General features: G+C 37.8%; 1 protein-coding gene across 3 annotated transcripts in view; it reads right to left on the bottom strand.

Moving 5' to 3' along the window:
- Positions 1 to 665: 665 nt before the first annotated feature.
- Positions 666 to 22,042, bottom strand: part of znf638 (zinc finger protein 638) — a 252,174-nt gene continuing 230,797 nt past the window's right edge. For all 3 annotated transcript variants that reach the window (XM_051928463.1, XM_051928465.1, XM_051928464.1), the window contains exons 20-25: positions 19,386 to 19,958; positions 14,282 to 14,540; positions 13,575 to 14,039; positions 13,310 to 13,444; positions 8,471 to 8,592; positions 666 to 2,183 (exon numbers count right to left, since the gene is read on the bottom strand). In XM_051928463.1, the coding sequence (XP_051784423.1) occupies positions 2,121 to 2,183; positions 8,471 to 8,592; positions 13,310 to 13,444; positions 13,575 to 14,039; positions 14,282 to 14,540; positions 19,386 to 19,958 (1,617 nt within the window). In that variant the 3' untranslated portion in view covers positions 666 to 2,120. The remainder of the gene's footprint in view (positions 2,184 to 8,470; positions 8,593 to 13,309; positions 13,445 to 13,574; positions 14,040 to 14,281; positions 14,541 to 19,385; positions 19,959 to 22,042) is intronic.

Genomic DNA, 22,042 nt, shown 5'->3' with positions numbered 1-22,042 from the left:
TGTAGCACTACTTTAACCTCAACTGGTAATGCTTGAGGTTGCACATTACCACACTGCACAGCAGTGATCTAGAATATTTCCATCTCTTGTAGGGCATTTCTTTGCTGCTGATATTTAGGGAGGACCGGGTTAAAAGCACCAAAATAATGATTTGCAAGTTCAGGTTGTCTCAGAGACCACATCAGCGAGTCATCACTGCACTTAATGAGCGTTCACGCAACGGTAAATTTAAAAACCAGTTAGAATTAATAAAACTGCTTACAGTTTATAATAAGCAATTCTAGGTCAGGACAGCATGATTTAAAAAACACACTGCTCCACCACCCTTTGTTTTGTTGGAAAAGGCTTCATGGAGGAAAATCAGTAGTCTACCTTGGGTGACTTGTCACAAGAAAATGCTTTCCTTTTCCTGGTACTACTTACATTATATCAGAACCATTTATTTAGTAGGTAGTCAGTGCTGCTCCCTCACAGATTCTGCACCAGATCACTGAATATGTGGAGAGTGCAAGTTGTGTGTTAGTTTGCTTTAACCCCCAATGTTCTCAAATTTGTCCACATTACTTTATTTGGTATTATGCATCTTTCCTTTCCTTCACAATGACACAATAACTTGTGTCCCTCAGGAGTCATATAAAAAGCAAAACAGAAACATTACCCAGCTGTGAAGGAGAGACCACCATGTTTTAATTAAAAAAACAAAAAAAAACAAAGAATATGGCACAACATATTACAAACAGTATTACTGATTTCTTTCAAATTCTATAAACATTTTCATCATAAATGCACCAATTGTTTTAAATGCACTACCATATATTGCAAAATTTGGTGTTGATGTCATGTTAAAGGCTATTGCTTAATATCAATAAAGATGTTTAACCAGCTAACATGACTGCTACCTTTATATATAATTGCTTTTTATTACCGTGTTGGTCATCACTGACTACTTTATTACAAACCACTTTGCAACCTGGGCAAGTAACATTTACACCTGTAAGTAAAGGAATTTTAGAATAATTAATTTTCTATTGTGCTAAATAACATTCTTTAATTCCGCTTTAGACAATTTAGCATGACTGGGTGGGTGCCAGTGTACTGCAAATCCCACACGAATACACAGCCAACTTGCTATGGCCTTGGAAACCAGAAATCTGTGAGGAAGCAATTTCATGTTACAAAATAAATTGAAGGTTAAGTTAAGACGCCTGCCTGGTCTATAAATCTGAAAACGTTTGGAGGGGGTGGGACGGTGGTAGGAAAACAAGAATTTTCTTCAGGGATTCAAACCTCAGTTTATATTAATGTCTTAAGGAGGGCCCATCCTAGCAACACCTCAGAAACTTTCACTGCGTGTTCCTCAATACCCTTCAAATTTGAGACTTTGGGGGGGGTACATTACCATTCAGATTAATTAATTTACTATTAATGGTAAAAATTAGATCAAAATAAATTTATAAAAAAAAAAAATGTAAAAATGCTTCTTTGACTCACAAATTTAAGACATGCCTACATAAGAAAGCATGGCATGATGGTACAGTGATTGTTGCTGCTCCATAGTCCTGGGGTGGAACTGCCACCCAGGTTCTGCCTACATGCTCTCAATATTGTCTACATGTGTTTTCGTCTCCTCCCAAATGTCAAACAAATTGCTGGCTGTAAACTGGCCTGGTATGAGTGAGTGAATGTGAGTGAGTGAATGTGAGTGTGCTCACTGCGATTGCCTTGCTCTCTAAAAAGGGATGATTCCCAGCAAATCCACATTTAACCACTGGGTTATAAAAGATGGATAGATAGGAAAGATGAGCCTACGATTCTCAAAGATAATTAGCTTCATTACCCATCCATTCTTTTTACTACCACCATTCATTTCTGGGTAAGAAACACACTAACATAAGAGACCACAGAACAACACAGTTAGGTTTTATTTGTGCACTACATGTAAAAATCTACACAGAATATGATCAAAGAAACATGGCTTGGATCATTGTAGCACACATCAACATTGACTCTTTAAAATATATTTATTTTCTTCACAGCTCCCAGACAAAATGTACAACGTTGTTTTGGACCCATAAATCAAAGTTTAAAAAAAAAAAAAAAAAAAAGTTGAGCCTTTTTTTTTAAATCTTAGAAGAATCTTCATGGTTTGATAGAAATTGTTCTTTCTGTTTCTTCATGTATTTCTGCATAGAGAAAAAAAAAAAATTTATTCCTCAAAAAAGTTAAATCAATCCATATGCCCAAAGGGGTTTTTGGCATTGCTGAATGAAGTGTAGTAAGCATACACACACACACACACACAAAAAAAAAAAACTATTGTACCTAAACAATCTCAAACCAAGTACTGTAGTTGCGATTAATTTTTTTTTTTTGTAGAAAAAACAATCACTCAGAAGCAACAAATTTGTAACTATGTGCATTATAATTACAGACTCATCAAAAACTTTACTTTCAAAATTAATTTTTCATGCCAGTCCTGGAGGCAATTTTTGTTTACCACTAAATACAGAGAAACATTTCGTACAACAGATTGGGGTTCTTGTGCACCATTCACACATTTCTCTTGCCGTCTGTTGCGGTTGCCCCACAGAAATTAGTGCTTTTTAATTTATTTTTTTTCCCCTTGCATTTCACATTTGGTATAAATTACAGTAAATACATACATGCTTTTTCATTCCAACTTCATCTAGTGCTGAGTCACAGGGTGTAGGGGCAGAGCTAGACAGGGTACCAGAGTAGTCATACATACACCTAAACCATATGCACAGGAGCCAATTTGGACTGTTCAACCTAAGTAGCACGTCTGGTATGCAAGAGGAAAAGTGGCATACTCAACAACAAAACTGGAACTAAATTGCTGACAGTACCCTAATTTTTATGGTGATACACTGAAATTCAGTCAAAGAAATTTAGGGTGGTGTCCAATGCTGCTATACAGTGACATTCAATTGAAGTGTAGAAATCCCTTCAAAACTTCAAGCAGTGGCACAAGTACATTCAATCTAAGAGTGGTCCCCGGTGACAGCTTGCAAACAGCAATTCAGTGACATTCAAAGACCAGTTCCCACATGAAACCGAGTGGTGTGGGTACAGTATAATGGTACTCAGCAGTATGCTAAGATATGTTGCCAGGACAGTACATTAGAAATGAGAAAACTACCATGGGAAGAACATGCAGCAGACAGCCTCCAGGTATGGTAATTAAACCCAAGATGATCAAACTGTAAAGCTGTATTCCAAAACACTTGAAAATTATACTATTATGTAATACTTACAAGGTGCAGTATTGGGTCCTTCAGCAAAAGTCGTTCTTGATAGAGTCAAAAGTGTAATCAGAATCTGACTCAAGTTCTTCTGCAATTTTTCTAGGACTTCCTTAACACCAGAATCCCTGAAGCCTGTGAAAATATTTGTAATGCCGGGCCACCTTAATTTTACTTACACAATTTACGCAGTGAAGAGGAGGTGCAACAATAGCACCTTGATTTGCAAATATGTCAATCCACTGTAGGCAGACAGCCTGCTATCCCATCTCTCTCTCTCAACCCCCCTATCCCAAACCCCCTTTGATGCAGTTGAAGTCAGACACAAAACACTCGCAGCTGAAGTCTGTATCTCGAGAGTGATGCTGGAATTGTACAAGAAAATATTGTTAATTGAAATACATGTGTGCTTCGTGTCTACAATGATCTGTATAAATGTGGCAGAAATGTTGAACACAAACAGAAAATTTTTTTCATGTTATAGTAATAATAAAATGTTGACGTGAAGTGTGTAATGTGTGAAGACTGAAGTCCAGATATCAAATAAACACTTTAACACAAGATGTAACAAGTGTGCTTTTATTCAAGAATAAAACCAAAGAAAGAGGAACTGTTCAATTTACACATTGCTGTCAGTGTGTGAAAACTGAAGCCCAAATATCCATGGATACGAAGTAAAAAGACATTTGCAAGCATATGTGACTTTGCGTCTTTCACAGTGGAAAATCGGCAACCTCACATATATCTGCTTCACTGGTGCAGGGGTAGGAACGGTTGCTTTGTAATCAAGAAGTTGATGGTTTGACCCTGGGTCCTTCCTGCAATTAGTGCTTTGAGGGTGGGCTGCTATTATCCATATTACTAACCGAGAATGCTAAACCGGATGGACGCAGGGACATCCGGCCATGGGCCGTAGCCGCAAAAAGACGTACTGCGCAGGCGCCCCAAGAAATGAGGGGCCGCGAGAGGCGGATGAGGGGCTGCGAGAGGCGGACAAGACCACAGAAAAAAGGAGTGAGCACAGAAAAAAGGAGTCAAAGAAATGAAGCGCCGCGAGCACAGAAAAAAGGAAAAGGCACAGAAAAAAGTAGTCAAACGCAGGCGCCGCACGAAACTAGCACACACAAAAAAAAAAAGAAGACGCTCGCGCACAACAGCAAGGCTCCCTCCCAACCCCCGCCCTACAGGCACCGGACGGGACACACACAAAGAGGGGGATTTAACAAGCCCCTGGAACACAAAAAGAAAGACGACGCTCGTGCAACAACAATCCTCACCCCCCCCCCCACATCAATAAAAGTGACACCCAAAGCCACATATCTAAAGGAAACGTCCATATTAAACATACGTCATCTCAACACCTTCACACTAGGCAGCATAGGTGGATCTCCTTACAATAAAGCACTATTAACCGTTCAACTGCAGAAAAGGCTCCATATTAACAGTGAGTGCGATCCTCCTTATTACTTATCCATATTTCGCACGCTGAGGAACAAACAAGTCATGAATACACGGTCACGGGTACAAAACGATTCGGATCGGATAACGGGACCAAACACACGAACACGAATGAAACAACAAAATACACGGCGGCGCATACAACGCGCTTCGGAAACTCCGGGAGAAAAAATGTCTCTGATCAAAAAACGCAAAGCTCAAGTAACCCCGTTACAGAGACGTGCCCAAATGGACAGACACAATGAACGTAGACGCATACAGCGCGCGTCTCAAAGTGCTGCATCGAAACAAGCACGATTTCAAAAGAAAGAGCTCGCGTCTCAGACATACAAAAAAGGGAGCGAAGAGACAGAATAAATGAACGCAGACGTGTACAACGCGCATATGACCTGCCAGAAAACAAGCAAGCAAGACTCCAAAAGCAGAAAGCTCAACTGACCGACATACAAAAACGGACAAGGCTCGATACAAACAATGCATGACGTAGACTGAAACGGACTTTTCGCAAAGCGGAGGCGAATCAATTAAAACTCCAAAATAGCGCGTCACAAATAATGGACATGCAACAACGCGGCACTCAAACGCCACAAGCAAAACATGCCCGTCGCGGACATCAACGCCAGACACCTGCTAAATGCTTACGCCAGTTGGCTGACAACGCCTTCAATAATGAGTCCACTATTGAGGAAAATTCATTGGGATTAATGAATGTCATTTGCAATCATTGTCATTCACTTAACTGCACAGAAGAAACAACTGGCAATACAAATAATGAATTTACACGTTGTCAAAAGGGGCAGATTAGACTGCCTCCTTTACATTCATATCCTGAATATCTACAGAAGCTTCTAACTAACGATGTGCCTGAAAGTAAAAACTTTATGAACTGCATTAGATCCTACAATAGTTCATTTGCTTTTGCATCTACCGGAGTACATATCAGGCCACCAAAAGGCAATGGCTCATACTGCTTTCGCATATGTGGTTAACACAACGCACTATATTATGTCCAAAAAATATTAATGTTAATCACATTAATAACCAGGTCATTTCATTACTTCCTGGAGAGACACGGCTCTTTCTAAGCTCTGACAAAGTTGACTCTGATGACGACAATGAACATCTGAATTTCCCCTTAGAATATTTGAACACTATTAACCCGGACGGATGACCACAACACAACCTTGCCCTTAAAAACAGAACAATAATCATGCTATTAAGAAACCTTAACACTAAACAGGGTTTATGCAATGGCACACGGTTAGTCGTAAACACCATGACACACAATGTTATTCAAGCAACAGTTCTTTCAGATTCACATGCTAACAATACTGTTCTCATTCCTAGAATTGACCTTACGAGTTCTGACCTAGAATTACCTTTTACATTGAAACGCCGACAGTTCCCCATTAAACCTGCATTTGCCATGACCATCAACAAATCACAAGGACAAACCATGGACAAGGTTGGCATCTACCTCTCTGAACCCGTTTTTGGACATGGACAACTTTATGTTGCCTTCTCACGTGTTCGACGTTCATCTGACGTTAAAGTTATAAATGATCCATGCCAAGGAAGACTCATTCAAAGACAAGACACCATCTTTACTACTAATGTTGTATACAAAGAAATATTCCAATAAAACATTACTCTATGCCAAACACTATTTTTTATTTATATAGGCATCATCCAAACCTGCACACTATTCTATATCTAATTCATACATCTCATTCTTTGTCATGCCCCAACGCCAGGGGTTGGCAAGCGAAGCGAGCAGGGGGCGGAGCCCCCTAGTTGTTACTATTATATAATAAAAGCATACATTTGAGTCTCCAACAAATCAACGAAACAATGAAACAAGTGTGCTTTTATTCAAGAGTAAAACTGAACAAAAAAAATTGCACATAAGTTAGTCTTAACAGCAAGTGTAAATGTATGGTATTTGTAAAAGTTTGTTTCTTTTTTTAATTCAGTCACATCTATATGTTCCCTCCAATCTAACACTCAGTTTTCAAATAAAGACATGGAATGACAATTGTGCTTTTATGTAAGATTTTTTTTTAATTTGGGTTTTACTCAATATGCATTATTAAATAAAAGCACACTTGTTTTGTTGATTTGTTAAGAGACTCAAACAAATGCTTTTATTATATAATAATGACAATAGCAGCAGCCCAATGAGATCGCCACACTTCCACTGTGAAAGACGCAAACACACATGCATGCAAACGTTTTTACTTTCCATCGACTGATATTTGGGCTTCAGTTTTCATACACTGATAGCAACATATACATTGAAAAATTATTCAGGAATACCACCTTTTGTTAAAGAGTTTATTTGATATTTGGAATTCAGCCTTCACACATACACTTCATGTCAACATTTTGTTATTACTATTATTACTATTCAACATTTCTCTTACATTTAAACAGATCATCGTAGACATGGAGCACACATGAAATGTATGTATTTCAAATAATATATTATTATCCCATACAATTCCAGACACCTCACTACCAGATAGAGACTTCAGCTGTGAGTATTTTGTGTCGGACTTTAGCTCCATTGGTGGGGGATGGGATAGCAGGCTGTCTGTGTGTGGTGGATTTACACATTTGCAAAACAAAGGCTCTATTGGTGTGCAATTAATGCAGTGATGAATAGGTGCGAGTAAAATTAAGGTGGCCCGGCATTACGAATATTTCAGGGATTCTAGTGTTAACCGTATGTTTACTTTATTTTGAAGGCAAGTCTCACTCCAAATCAATCAAACAAACAATTTCCATGTTCTCACAGCTGTGCTCTCATAGAAGCTTAGTAATGCATAATGCTGAGCTGTCAGGCACCCAATTTATTTGATGCATTTTCAACACAGTTGTGACTGGTAGTATGGATAACCAATCAGACAAGTACACATCACTGGAATGGACAAACTCCGCTGCCGAATGGTAAAACCTTAAACTGTATGTGGTTGCATGTAGGATAGATCTTTAATAAAAACATTCATTCAGCTGTGATGAGCTGTTTTCCTCAACATTATCTGTGCAATTCGAATTTTACTAATGAAAGAGAGAAGGAAACAGACACCTATGATTTGACAGATGATGGTTATGTAAAAATATAATTATTGCTTTTAATTGACTTGTGGGTTTTACTGCAATGTACATAACAAACAATGAAATATGGTGGTGTCCCGCTAGTGAGATGTGGGATGGAAAGGTTGAAATGTTATTACAAAGTTTAACACAAATTAATCCCATTGTCCTTTCTATAAAATCAGATATTTGCTACATTATCAGGTCTGCAACTAGTGGGAAATTGTAATTTCTCAAATGGGTCAGTCTGAAAGCTTAGCATAACTGTTTAAAAGTTTTTCATGCTAGTTTCCATTTTATATTTTTCAAGACTTTGTGCCAAGAGTATACCTGAACTTCAAGCAACAGCCTAAATGTAATGCTACAGCTACAATTTTGTAATTTCTTATACATTATTCAATGGTATTACTTGCAGTCCATAAAGAAAAACAAATTATTCGGAAGTAAATCAAAAACACTTTTTCCTTAAGCTAAACATGTATTTCTTCAGAAAAGTTATTAAATATGGTTCAGTGGGACATACTGTATACTGTTGCTGCAAATTAAACTATTCCATTTTAAATATCTTCGGAGAGAAGCTCAGATGTTAACAATGAACACAAGTGACTTTAATAATTTTAATGCTCTGTATGTGTTAATAGTATAGCTCTTACCTCCAAATTCTGATAGTGCTTAAAGCTTCCACAGTGGTTCTTTTTTGCCAATTCTTCATTGGCATAGAATAACATGCACACTTTGCAATAGAATCCAGTCTTTGGAACTACAAATTCCACACCTGTCAACAATTATAAAAATAAAATTACTCAAATTTATGGTAAATGAAAAAAAATGCATATGCAATTACAACAGGACCCTGCAGTTACATTTGATAAAGAAATCTGGATCTAACAACTGAGGACAAAATCTTATATAAATGACTTGATTTCTTAAATTGTAGGTCAATTGATGTGAATTCAACAGAGACCTCCTGACTGACCATCTCCAATTTGCTTCATACTTCATGTAATTATACCTAGCCTTCATAATTAAAAATGATTTGTGTTAACTATTAATCTCCACTTGCTTATGCTTAGCTCCTTAAATCTTCCCTCATAAGTCTCAACCAGGCAGACCTGTAATCATCTACTTGTTAGTCTCTGTGCTATGAATTTTTCATAATATAGAGACCAAAAGAGCACACAGCAATCCAGATGAGGGCCCAGAAGTGTGTTATACACCTTAAGTATAACTTCCCTTGAATTGTACTCCAAATATTAGGCTACATATCCTAACTATTAGACTTTATATGAGTTCTGTACACTGTCTGGATAATGATTTTAGGAGTTGAGAACATTTTACTTTCTTCTTATAAGGTGTACTTTCATGTTTCAAACCTTCCACTGTATATTATATATATATATCTAATATTCTTACTTCCAAAATGCAATACTTCATATTTTTATCACTTTGCTTCCTGTATTTAAGACAATTTTGCACTTATTTAACACACAGCATCTTGAATTTGCACACTTTATATCTGACCCCTAACTTCTCATGTGGGACCTTATCAAAAAATTTCAAAGCTTCAAATAAATGACATGTACCTGTGATTTTTTTGTTGCTTCCTCATGGAACTTTAGTCAGATATGATCTCCACTGTCTAAACATGTCAACATTTTCTAATACACCTGTTCTTACCATTTGATGTTTAATCTTTTCCATAATTGCTTACAATAATTTTCCCTTGATGCATACTTAGCTTATTGGCCTACAGTTACAGTGGGTGCAAAAAAGTATTTAGTCAGCCACCAATTGTGCAAGTTCTCCCACTTAAAAAGATGAGAGGCCTGTAATTTTCATCATAGGTATACCTCAACTAAGAGACAAAATGAGAAAAAAAATCCAGAAAATCACATTGTCTGATTTTTAAAGAATTTATTTGCAAATTATGGTGGAAAATAAGTTATTTGGTCACCTACAAACAAGCAAGATTTCTGGCTCTCACAGACCTGTAACTTCTTCTGTAAGAGGCTCCTCTGTCCTCCACTCGTTACCTGTATTAATGGCACCTGTTTGAACTCGTTATCAATATAAAAGACACCTGTCCACAAGCTCAAACAGTCACACTCCAAACTCCACTATGGCCAAGACCAAAGAGCTGTCAAAGGACACCAGAAACAAAATTGTAGACCTGCACCAGGCTAGGAAGACTGAATCTGCAATATGTAAGCAGCTTGGTGTGAAGAAATCAAATGTGGGAGCAATAAGATGGAAGACATACAAGACCACTGATAATCTCCCTCGATCTGGGGCTCCACGCAAAATCTCACCCCATGGGGTCAAAATGATCACAAGAACGGTGAGCAAAAATCCCAGAACCACACGGGGACCTAGTAAATGACCTGCAGAGAGCTGGGACCAAAGTAACAAAGGCTACCATCAGTAACACACTACGCCGCCATGGACTCAAATCCTGCAGTGCCAGACACGTCCCCCTGCTTAAGCCAGTACATGTGTAGGCCCGTCTTAAGTTTGCTAGAGAGCATTTGGATGATCCAGAAGAGGATTGGGAGAATGTCATATGGTCAGAAGAAAAAACTCTACTCGTGTTTGGAGGAGAAAGAATGCTGAGTTGCATCCAAAGAACACCATACCTACTGTAAAGCATGGGGGTGTAAACATCATGCTTTGGGGCTGTTTTTCTGCAAAGGGACCAGGACGACTGATCCGTGTAAAGGAAAGAATGAATGGGGCCATGTATCGTCAGATTTTGAGTGAAAAACCTCCTTCCATCAGCAAGGGCATTGAAGATAAAACGTGGCTGGGTTTTTCAGCCTGACAATGATCCCGAACACACCGCCCAGGTAATGAAGGAGTGGCTTCGTAAGAAGCATTATAAGGTCCTGGAGTGGCCTAGCCAGTCTCCAGATCTCAACCCCATAGAAAATCTTTGGAGGGAGTTGAAAGTCCATGTTGCCCAGTGACAACCCCAAAACATCACTGCTCTAGAGAAGATATGCATGGAGGAATGGGCCAAAATACCAGCAACAAGTGTGTGAAAACCTTGTGAAGACTTACAGAAAACGTTTGACCTCTGTCATTGCCAACAAAGGGTATATAACAAAGTATTGAGATGAACTTTTGTTATTGACCAAATACTTTTTTCCACCATAATTTGCAAATATATTCTTCAAAATTCAGACAATGTGATTTTCTGGATTTTTTTTCTCATTTTGTCTCTCATAGTTGAGGTATACCTATGATGAAAATTACAGGCCTCTCTCATCTTTTTATGTGGGAGAACTTGCACAATTGGTGGCTGACTAAATACTTTTTTGCCCCACTGTATATATACACACATACATACACACACACACACACACACACATACATACACATACACATATTTTATTATAGTCAGCACTACTGTTAAACTTTTTTCCAAGCACTCTTTGATGCTTTATGAAGCCAGCATAACATCACACAGCTGTAACAGCCAATGCAGGGACAAGACAGCCTAAGTACATAATGCTAACCCCTTGCTCATCAGCAGGTATGTTTGCCTTGTAAAACATGTTCTGCACAAAGTCTGCTAAGTGTCTGATAAAGCAGCATGGTTACCACCATACAAAATGAACAGCCATTATCAGTTTTACATATGTAAAAAAAAGAACAAGCAAGATAACACTTCATGGACAGAGCAATATGGAAGTAAATGCAGCTAACTTGCATACACATGCAAAGGACCGACTGTTTATTCCTGCATTTGTATACACTGTTCGGTCTGCCAATTCTACATAAAGATTGCATCTATTATTAAATCATATATGTCAGTGATTCCCACACTTGGTCCTAGGGATCCATTATGATTACAAGCTTTTGTTCCAACAAAATTCATAATCGGTAACACTAATTGATCTCATTTAATCAGTTGATTATTTTTCTCTCTTACTCTGCATTCAGATAAGCACAACAGTATCATTTTTACATTAAGACATTTGGAATTTTCTGTTTTTGTTATAGTTTTAAATGCTCAACTTTTTGTGTTTGTATTACTTTGCTCCCTTCATTGTATCCTAATGATGACAATTAGAAACAAACAGCAGATGCTGGGGCAGACACCACTGAAATGATAAAAGTCTGATCTACTTATTAGTAAATAATGGATTAAACAACCAGAACACTTGGAAAAGGTTTATGAAAATCAGGATGAAATGTTATAAAGAAAAAAGTACATTACCCCCATATAACCGCTTAGTACACTATAATGAAAATTTACAAAATTTTATAATTTCTACAAGGTGCTTAGAACAAAGAAACTGGGAAATAACATCACTTAATTAAGCAAGGATTCCAATTAAAAACAGAAGCATGATGCAAGAAAAAACCTGCAGCCACAGTGCATCCTCAGGACGGAGTTTGGGAATCACTCAAACCACATGTGATTTAAAATGTGCGATTATGTGTTTTTGTAATCCATTAAGTGGCAGAATTTCAATATACATGTACTCAATTTTTTCACCTAAAAGGTTCCTCATTTATGGTATAATACCACAATGCTTCATCCCATTTTCACAAAGAAAGCCCATCTTTTATTCTCACATTGGCTTTCATTGTTGGGTTTACTGTATCTGTGAAAACCTTTTTCTGCGATGCCCTACACAGCCACACTCTTCACTCATGGCTCGATCGCTCCTATCACTATGTGCCACTTCGCATGTTATCCCTTTCCCATGTAAAATTCATGCTGGCTGTACACTTCATATATTGCACAATTTCTGAAAAATATTGCAATGCCATTTCATGTAAATTTACTGTATAGCAGTTTATCCAACTGAAACAATGGAGCGGACAATTTTCATTTTTTCTTCCATCATTGTACATAATGAAAAAAAATCAGAGTGATAGTGTCATATTTTTTCATTAATCAGTTCATAGTTGTTTGCGGAAGACAGACAGCAATTTAAATCTGGGAGATAATGCTCAGTAATGTTGATAACAGCATCAGAAAATTTGAAAGGTAAAAGGGATATGCAAATGCAGATGAGTAAGCAGGAAGTAAAAGACAGCGATTATACCGGAGTACCAATGTTCAAAGGTGTCACTTGTGGTAGTAGTAGGTCTTTAGTGTTACAAAAAAAACTGTAGTGCACAACTTCGAGCCGTAAATAGCTGTCCCCAAGCACAGGGGAGGGACTACACGAGGCAAGCATCTCTGACGGGTTAAGCCAATCACATTACTCATTGAATCACAGTTCCCTAGCACTCAGGAACATTTAAAAGACTGCGGCATCATTATAATCCACACAAATCTAGCTCAGTTTCTCCTTCCCCATTGACTTAAACGCATTTCACAAAGTTTGTCGAAATTCATTAATGTGTTTTTGCTGAACTCAAGGTGAAGCAAATTCATCGGGGTTCGCTAATCACTTGTCAACATGCATTTTAATTTTGTTATAGAAAAAGCTGCATTGAATGTATTAAGTATACTATATAATTAAAATCTTAATTACCAACTGGACTGTCTTTTACAAATGGAGGCAATTCAAACTGTTTAAGGTCTAAACAATCCAGTCTTGCTTTCTTTACTACTGGCTCGTCTGCTGCTGGTTCTTCTTCCTCTTCAGGTGCTACAATTTCTGAAACACCTGAAAAGATCAAACAAAGGTTTAAGTTGCAAAGTCATTTCCTGAGAAATAGAGTACATCACAATTCCCATAATGCCTTGTAACCACTTTCTACAATATTCTTTACCCAGTATTAATTTCTTTTAGTCACCTTTGCAACCGATTCCTGCACTAGGAGTCTGTTTAACAGAGGATGGCTCCTGTATATTTGCTTCTTGCCCGAGTACTCGAGCTGCCTTGTCGTCTCTACTGGAAGGATCCTTTTTAACCGAGTCTCCTCTCTCACTATCTGTAGGCTCATTGGCAATGCATGATACAAAGTCTTTTGCCCTAGAATCACTTGTAAGCGATGAGATGCTTGAAATATTACACACATCCTTTATCTCTTTGAGTTCAGACGTCTCTGAGCAATCTGCTTCAGAGTTACACTTCTCATCTTCATTTGGAGTAGGCTTTTGTTTCATAGAAACAGGGGACTCCTGATTAAGTGTCACTGCAAGATTAGTGTTAGTTTCAGCTACTGGCGCTTCTGAAATATCTTTTTCATCAATCTGCATCTGCTCCTCAGATTCACATAGGCCCACTTTTCCAGATCGAGATCTCCCTCTACCTCTCTCTGCCAAGGAAACAGAAAAGGTAATAATGAAACCAAATCTTGCAAATAAAAATTCACTACAAAAGCAGAGAAGGAAGATGCAGCAAAACATTAAATGTAACTGTGCAAGAAAACATCTGTTAATATCAGAATGTCTAATACAATGATTCATTCATACACTCTGCTACACAAATACCAAGATAGCTGCAAGAAAATGCAGTATTAATTTCTACTAAAGAAGGGCTCTGGTACAAGTTCCTCACTTCTGTGCACTCTCTTTCCTCGAGGCCGCCCAACTTTTGGTTTGACTGTTGCATGCTGCTCACTGGCAGAGGTGTCTTCTTTTGGCTCCTCTTCTTCCTCCTCCCCAACTTCATCCACAGTGACAAAACTAATCTTCTTTAGCTCAACCAATGATCCTAGTTCCTCTTGAGGCTCAGTGGTAATCTGTTCCTGAGGCTGTAAAGCAGTCTTTTCCAGCAAAGAATCCACATTATCCTTAGACAGCTCCCCAGGATGTGTCTGGGGGGGAAAAAAAAATCTTCAATCACATACAGAACAAATAACCAATTTTAGGCATGCCCTTGCATAATTTAGTAATGCTTTTTGAGTACAAGTTCTGAAATACTACCAATATGCTTTATGTGACTTCTTTAAGGGTGAAGTTCAGATATTGAAAGTGGCGTGAAAAACTGACACCCCAAAACTGGGTAGTGCTAACTTGCGTCACAATTTAGATGTGTCTGAAGACAACTAAATTGAAGCTACCAGAAAGGAAAAAAAAGATATCAAATCAGTTTACTTCACAAGACTGGCCACATTCTACCTTACTACTATCTTGATTTACCAAATGGTGCATTCTACAATTTTAGAATGAGAAATACCTTTGTCAATTTTTATTATATGGATTAATAAGTCTTATAAACCAAATAAAAATTTGCTGCAATTAGTCACTTTCTGGGATAAAGAAAAAAAAAAGAAAAAAAAAAAAAAAAGGCGGCAGGACAAATTCAGAACCACCCTGTCAACCAATGAATTCCTGAAAGGTACAATTTGGTCTTTACCCTCTACTCCTCCAGATCCAGGTGGACACACATCCAGATCAAAGTTAGATTTAAGAGGATCAAACATTTACAAAGCAAGAGTAGATCACTGAACCAACTTGTTTGACTGTAATGAATTGTCAACATTTTACTCACCCATTTTTAAACAAAGTACCATTATGGTATCTGGCTTTAGCTGCACAACTAGATCTTTTATTAGTATTAAGAAAAATAGATACAAAAGTTAAGACTAAACAGGCTGGCTCTTTTACAATGCGCAATAGTAATTTGTATGCTTAAGTGAACCATTCCTAATTCACGTTCAACCAACTTCAAGTACCCGCTCTTCTCCAGTATGTGCACGAAGGTTTTCACATCTAAGGTCTTAAAGAAAAAGCTGACAATCCATTGTGAAACAGTTGTTTTACCTTGTATTAATTTCAGTTTCATGTTGGTCCAGGCATGCTATCCAATGCTGCATTATTTTGCAGGACTGTTATTGTACATTACACCCACCATTAGCCTCTTGTACTTCTTAATTGCTATCTTATTTTCATTAGTAAAACTTACAGCCACAGTCTTTCACATTATACTAGTTTCATGACAGTTCTTTTTAACACACTGCTCTGTTTTCTGACCACATATGTACGAAGATTACGTTTTAAAATACTCCAGTAAAAGCATCGATCTAAGACCCTTGGCTCTTGTGTATGCCAAAACATTCTCAATGACACAAATTGTAAATGTGTGACGATTATTATTTTCATTTTTTTAAAACTAACACTTTAAATCCCTATTTTAAAAAGACTTCTCAGTGCTGCCTATACATTTGGCCAACACGTGATGTCTCTGTATGGGGCAGCTGGTTTGATCCAAAATGCCTAAAACAATTAAAAATATTCAGCCTGCACTTTATTACATTTTTGCTGCATCTATAAAAGACAAAACAAACTTGTTCAATTCCATTTGTCTTTCCTTGATGGCTGGCTCCCATCAACATACTCAACAGGCATCCCTCACTACATCAAGTCATGTGAACATTCCATCTAGTTTGCAACAGCCGACTTTAAAATTTGACTGTTTCTTAATTTAAATTCCTGGTTAAAAACACTCAAAGTGTGCATGTTTGAATTGTTTTATTTGTAATTTTAAACTATGGCACACAGGGGTAAATCAAAGAAATGTCTTTGTGCCAAACATTGCGGAGAGCACTGTAAAATTCTATAAAAATGCATTTAAGGTTACTTGCATACATTTTGGTTACACCATGTACAAATTATAATACTTTTATACAGTTACCCCATTTTCAGGGCACTATAATTTGGGACATAGAAATGGTAGGGATATTAAAGTAGTCATATTTAGTAGGTTGTTGCATACCCCTTATATGGTATGCCTGCTTGAAATCTGTGATTCGTAGACATCATCACATGTAGAGTATCTTTTCTGGTGATGCTCTGCCAAGCCTCTAATGCAGTCATCTTCAGCTCCTGCTTGTTTTTAGGGCTTGACCCCTTAAGTTTTCTCTTCAATATATGGAAGGCAAGCTCAACTGGATTTAAAAATTGGGTGACTGGCTTGGCCATTCAAGAATTTTCCATTTTTAGATCTGTAAAACTCCTGTGTTGCCTTAGCAATGTGTCCGAGATCATTATTGTCGTGGGATGAAGCGCTGTCCAATCAGTTTGGAGGCATTTACTGGATCATGAGCAGATAAAATGTGTCTACATCTCAGAATTCATTGCACAGGTGCAGTCACAAACTGTAATCTGGTCACCCTGTTTTTGTGGCGAACAGGCTGACTAGTGGCTTGTATTTTAGAGTATGGCTCTTCATTTCTGTTCATGAAGTTTAGAGGCATTTACTGGAACTTTAGAAGAGGTTTCTCTACACCTCATAATTAATGTGCAATTCCTGTGCCTAGGGCAGCCACACATTCCCAAGCCATAACACCTCCATGTTTAACAGATGAGATGGTATGCTTTGGATCTTGAGCAGTTCCTTTTCATCTCCACACTTTGCCCTTGCCATCACTCTGATGCACATTTATCCTTGTGTAGTCTATCCAGAAAACCATTTTCCTTATTTCTGCAAGCTCTTTTCTGCTAACTAATCTGGCCAAACGGTTTGTAGCTAACCAGTGGTGTGAATCTTGCAGAGCGGCTCTGCATTTCTGTTCAAGACGTCTTCTGTGGATACTGGTCTCTGACATATCCACATATGCTTCCTTAACCCTTTGCGGTCGTTAGGCCAGAAAACTGGCCTTAGTAAAAAGTGCGCTATAGGTCGTCAGGCCACCGCTGGTAGCCCTGCAAGTTTCTGACCGATTTGCACAGTCGCCTGGTCGAGAAAAGTGGCCTGTGTTATTCCTACGTGCTTGAAAAAAAATAACTGCTGTAATTATTGGCGTTTTTTCAATAATTAATTACGACTAATGTAGCGTGACGTTGAAAATTAAATACGACTGCAAAGGGTTAAGACTGTTTCTGATCTGGCCGACAGGTGTTTGGGGCTTTTTCTTTACCATACTGAGGATTCTTCTGTCATTCACAGTGGAGGTCATCCCTGGCCTAACAGTCCCCTTGCGATTACCAAGTTCACCAGTGAATGGGCCTTTTTAAAGAGCTTCACTGTGTGTCATACAGCCTAAGTTTTACTAAGAAACAAGTACTACACATTTAAAATGGTAATCCATATTTATAATTACAACTAAACAATTAAGAATGTCTAGGTGATACACTGAAGAAAAAAAAATGTATAAATGTAGAAAATGTGTATTTTAACAGCAAATAGCCACAGTGTAATTAATGATTTAAAACGATTAAGTGCATATATATTTTCATTTAAGCAGTGTTTAATTGCCAATATCAATTGACTGTGTGAGAATATATATATTCAGAGAAATGGTGAAAACTACTTTTTTAAAATCAAACTATTTCAGATAAGTACATTGATGGCTCTTGTACTTATAATAATGGTTTCCTAAGTATCGCGATGATTTTTTCTTTCTTAGATGGGCTGTTTTTTGTTCTTGCTGATGCCGTAACAATTTACGATATTAACGCACATGTAACCCTGCAAAATTATTAGAATGTAATTTTGAATATATTCCAGTATGTGTTGATTGCAGCTGTAAAAATTTGTGCTGCTGGCTGAACTGGAAGCGCCTTAGGAACTGGAAGGAAATGATAGAGGCAATTCATGAGAGAAAGAGCAAAATATTCAGACCTGTTTGCATTGTACTGGGAAGCCAGTGAGTGTGGAAGGCTCTGCCCAGTTGAGGTGGGTGCCAGGGGGTTTTTGGGCCTATCAACATAACACTACCTCAAGGACCCTGGTACACATGGAGGCAGACTGCAGAAACCATGAAATTGTCAAAAGAAGCATATACATTAGGTAAGCTTTTGGTTGTGGTTGAGGAGTGTTGAGGCTGGAGGAGTGAGTAATGTCAGAGGAAAGGTTAGCTACAGGGATTGTCTGGGAGACTTGACTGTTCACTGCCCTACCACCTTGCAATGTTCACGAATAAGGAGTGAAACATTAAGGAATGGTGGTCCCCAGATGATGCAGCTAACAGAGTAGGCACCGGTGGAGAAGCAGCAGGCATAGAGCCAAGCAGGAAAACATTTTCCTATATATGGATGATTATTCAATATTTTAGATGATGAATGAAGTCAGCACACACTAGGCATGTCAGATTAGCCAAAAATTAAATTTAGAATATTAATTAAAAATAGTTATTTCTAGTGTAAAAATATTACTTAAAACTTTTTTGCAATAACCTATTTTCATTACAAAAACTGCATGTTTCTACTAAATGTGTGCTAAATGTGTTGAATACAAAGTAAGCTTACTCTAGAGTGGTCGAGAGATGTATCCATCTCCGGAAGTGCAAAAAAGCCATCTTTACTAATTGCTCAACCGAGACTGTTCCATTTTTCTATATGCATTCCAGGTATTATTACATTTTTCCATTATATTCTTTCAGGGATTGATAAAACCTGATATTACTGAAATCACACTGTGGTGTACAACATTTTTCAGATTAAGTATGTCCTACAGAATGGGTATATGCTTCTTTCTTCAAGATCATCCAGAGAATCATATATTGGCTGTTCCATCCGATAGTCAACTTCATTAACAAAACATGCAAACAAACATGTTACCATTTTTGTGTGGGACAGCACACAATTGACAATCAACAATCTACTGTACCACTTAATATATACATAGGATGTGGACTTTACGTTAAGTTTGATTAATAATGTGGCGGTCTTATGAGCTGTATTGCCTATATTCATTAGTCTCACACCACTGAACCTACCTCAGCTGGTAGAACTTCTGACGCTTCTTGCTCCAGTGTAGAGAAAGAGAGTGTTTCGCCTTTGCCATTAGCTTCTTCCTCGTCCACAAGCTCATCTAGCGTTACAAGTGCCTGCAGGTCCTTAACTTCTGGCAGAAATGTTTCCTCCTCTTCCACAACCTCATCAACAGTAATAAGAACATCATCATCCTTTAGTACATCTACATTTTCATCTACACCAGGTCCTTCATCCTCACTTATCTCATCTAGAGTTAACATGGCAGAAGGGTTCATAGCAGGTTTTTGCCCATTGCTACTCCTTACTCTGTCTTTTCCAGGTGATGCTTCTGTCCCATCTACTTTATGCACTATGAATGAGGCTGAGGTTTCTCCACTTCTCTTGCGCTTGTTGCTGTTACTCTTAGTTGTTAAGCGGTGTTTTGCGGATGGTCCCTTATATTTGCTGACAGCTGGCAGTTCTCGAGATGCTAAACCTTCTGCCTCATCTCCAACTTCATCTACAGTAACATACTCTTCCAAATTGAATGGAAACCTTTCTCCAATATCATCCTCCTCTTCCTTTGGCTTTCCCTTCTGCAGGATCAAAACAAGATGTTTATATTATCAACCTGGTATCAATTCATGAAGAATGAATAGCTGTTATTCTTTTGAACAAGCCTAGCAGGAAGTCCATCAATCCACAAATTGACATATATACATCCTTTATTATTTACACTTCAGCATTCAGTTCATTGCTATCATATATAGAATTCTTCACCTTTCTTAAATTACTTCATTTTTAAAAACGAAAGGTAAAGCTCTCACTTTAAGGTGATAAAAATAGATAAAATATCTAAAACTATTAATTACCTCATCACCTCTTCAATCTTTCAAGTGCCAACATAAACAAAACAATTAGAGAAATCAGCTGACGGTTATTGTTTGAGCTCTAGTCAGTGTCACCCCTTGTGATTCCCACTTCAATGTATCCATGTATTTCCAGGTTCTGCAAACGTCTAGTAAAATGGATTGTTTAAGCTTGGAGGTGTGTATATTTTTTTCGACTCTAGCAAAAATGCTAATCAGGAATTGCACACTAAAGCAGAATTGACAACAACGGCATTTAATAACTTTAATTTAGTACTAGGGCTGTTGAGTCGATTCCAAAGTTGGGAAAACACAATGGTACTAAATTTCGTATTGTATTGTATTGGTAGTATCGAGTGAAAGTCCGTATTTTCCCTTTGCATGACTATAGTAGACAAATTACTCCAGAAGGCACAATAATAAATTAGAACATGAGTAAAAACTACAGAGGAAAATCTCCAACACTGGCGATCACACAGTGTCGAATCAACACATGTTGAAAAGAAAAACCGATGCAGTAATGTCTGGAAATACACTGTGGTTGAGATACTGGAGTTTCAAACAATTGCAGAAATCATGCTTGGTTATAGCCACTTTTATTCCATTATGGAGTTGATTAAGAAATAGATAATTGTGCTCCCAAAGCACACACATGTGGCCAATCAGATCTGAGTTATAATCATTCAAGCTGATGTGTCAAAGTATTAAGTGGAGACAAAATAAGATGAATCACTTTTAAATACCGAATACTACACAGTCTCTAAAAATGAATGGAGGCTTTGTATTCATTTCCCCCGATTGCATCAAGCACATGTACACGTCAGTTTAAGCTCTTCTCCATTTTTTTAAACTGATTTTTTCACATTCCAGGAGGGAACCTTACATGAACCACTGTTATGCTGCATAAAAGACCATGTATACCGGCAATTCCAACATCCGCTGCAGAAAGTAAAAACTGAAGGAAAATTCAAATAAAGTGGCTATTTGGTTTGTCAACACTGGCAAAGAAAGTTAATGCTCCATTTGTTAATGCCAAAATAGCATTAATTTATTGTTTCAAATAATGAAGCACTGCGATTATGCCAGTTAGCAGGACAGGCAAAACCGCAAAAGACATTTATAAATACTAATATGCAAATGCTAGATCTGTCATACATTTGGTTGCACTAATTTAACTACTAAAATGTTACTAACTTAGTGAAAGCACATACAGTGCATCCGGAAAAGTATTCACAGCGCATCACTTTTTCCACATTTTGTTATGTTACAGCCTTATTCCAAAATGGATTAAATTCATTTTTTTCCTCAGAATTCTACACACAACACCCCATAATGACGTGAAAAAAAGTTTGCTTGAGGTTTTTGCAAATGTATTAATTTATTTAAAAAAAAAAAAAACAGAAAGCACATGTACATAAGTATTCACAGCTTTTGCCATGAAGCTCAAAATTGAGCTCAGGTGCATCCCGTTTCCCCATATCATCCTTGAGATTATTTCTGCAGCTTAATTGGAGTTCACCTATAGAAAATTCAGCTGATTGGACATGATTTGGAAAGGCACACACCTATCTATGTAAGGTCCCACAGTTGACAGTTCATGTCAGAGCACAAACCAAGCATGAAGTCAAAGGAATTGTCTATAGACCTCCAAGACAGGATTGTCTCAAGACACAAATCTGGGGGAAGGTTACAGAAAAATGTCTCCTGCTTTGAAGGTCCCAATGAGCACAGTGGCCTCCATCATCCGTAAGTGGAAGAAGTTTGAAACCACCAGGACTCTTCTTAGAGCTGGCCGGCCATCTAAACTGAGC

This window comes from Erpetoichthys calabaricus, chromosome 5 (assembly GCF_900747795.2).
Source record: "Erpetoichthys calabaricus chromosome 5, fErpCal1.3, whole genome shotgun sequence".
In the NCBI taxonomy this organism is placed as follows: Eukaryota; Metazoa; Chordata; class Cladistia; order Polypteriformes; family Polypteridae; genus Erpetoichthys; species Erpetoichthys calabaricus.
The sequence above is the reverse complement of the archived record's forward strand: the minus strand, read 5'-3'. Positions and strand labels throughout refer to the sequence as shown.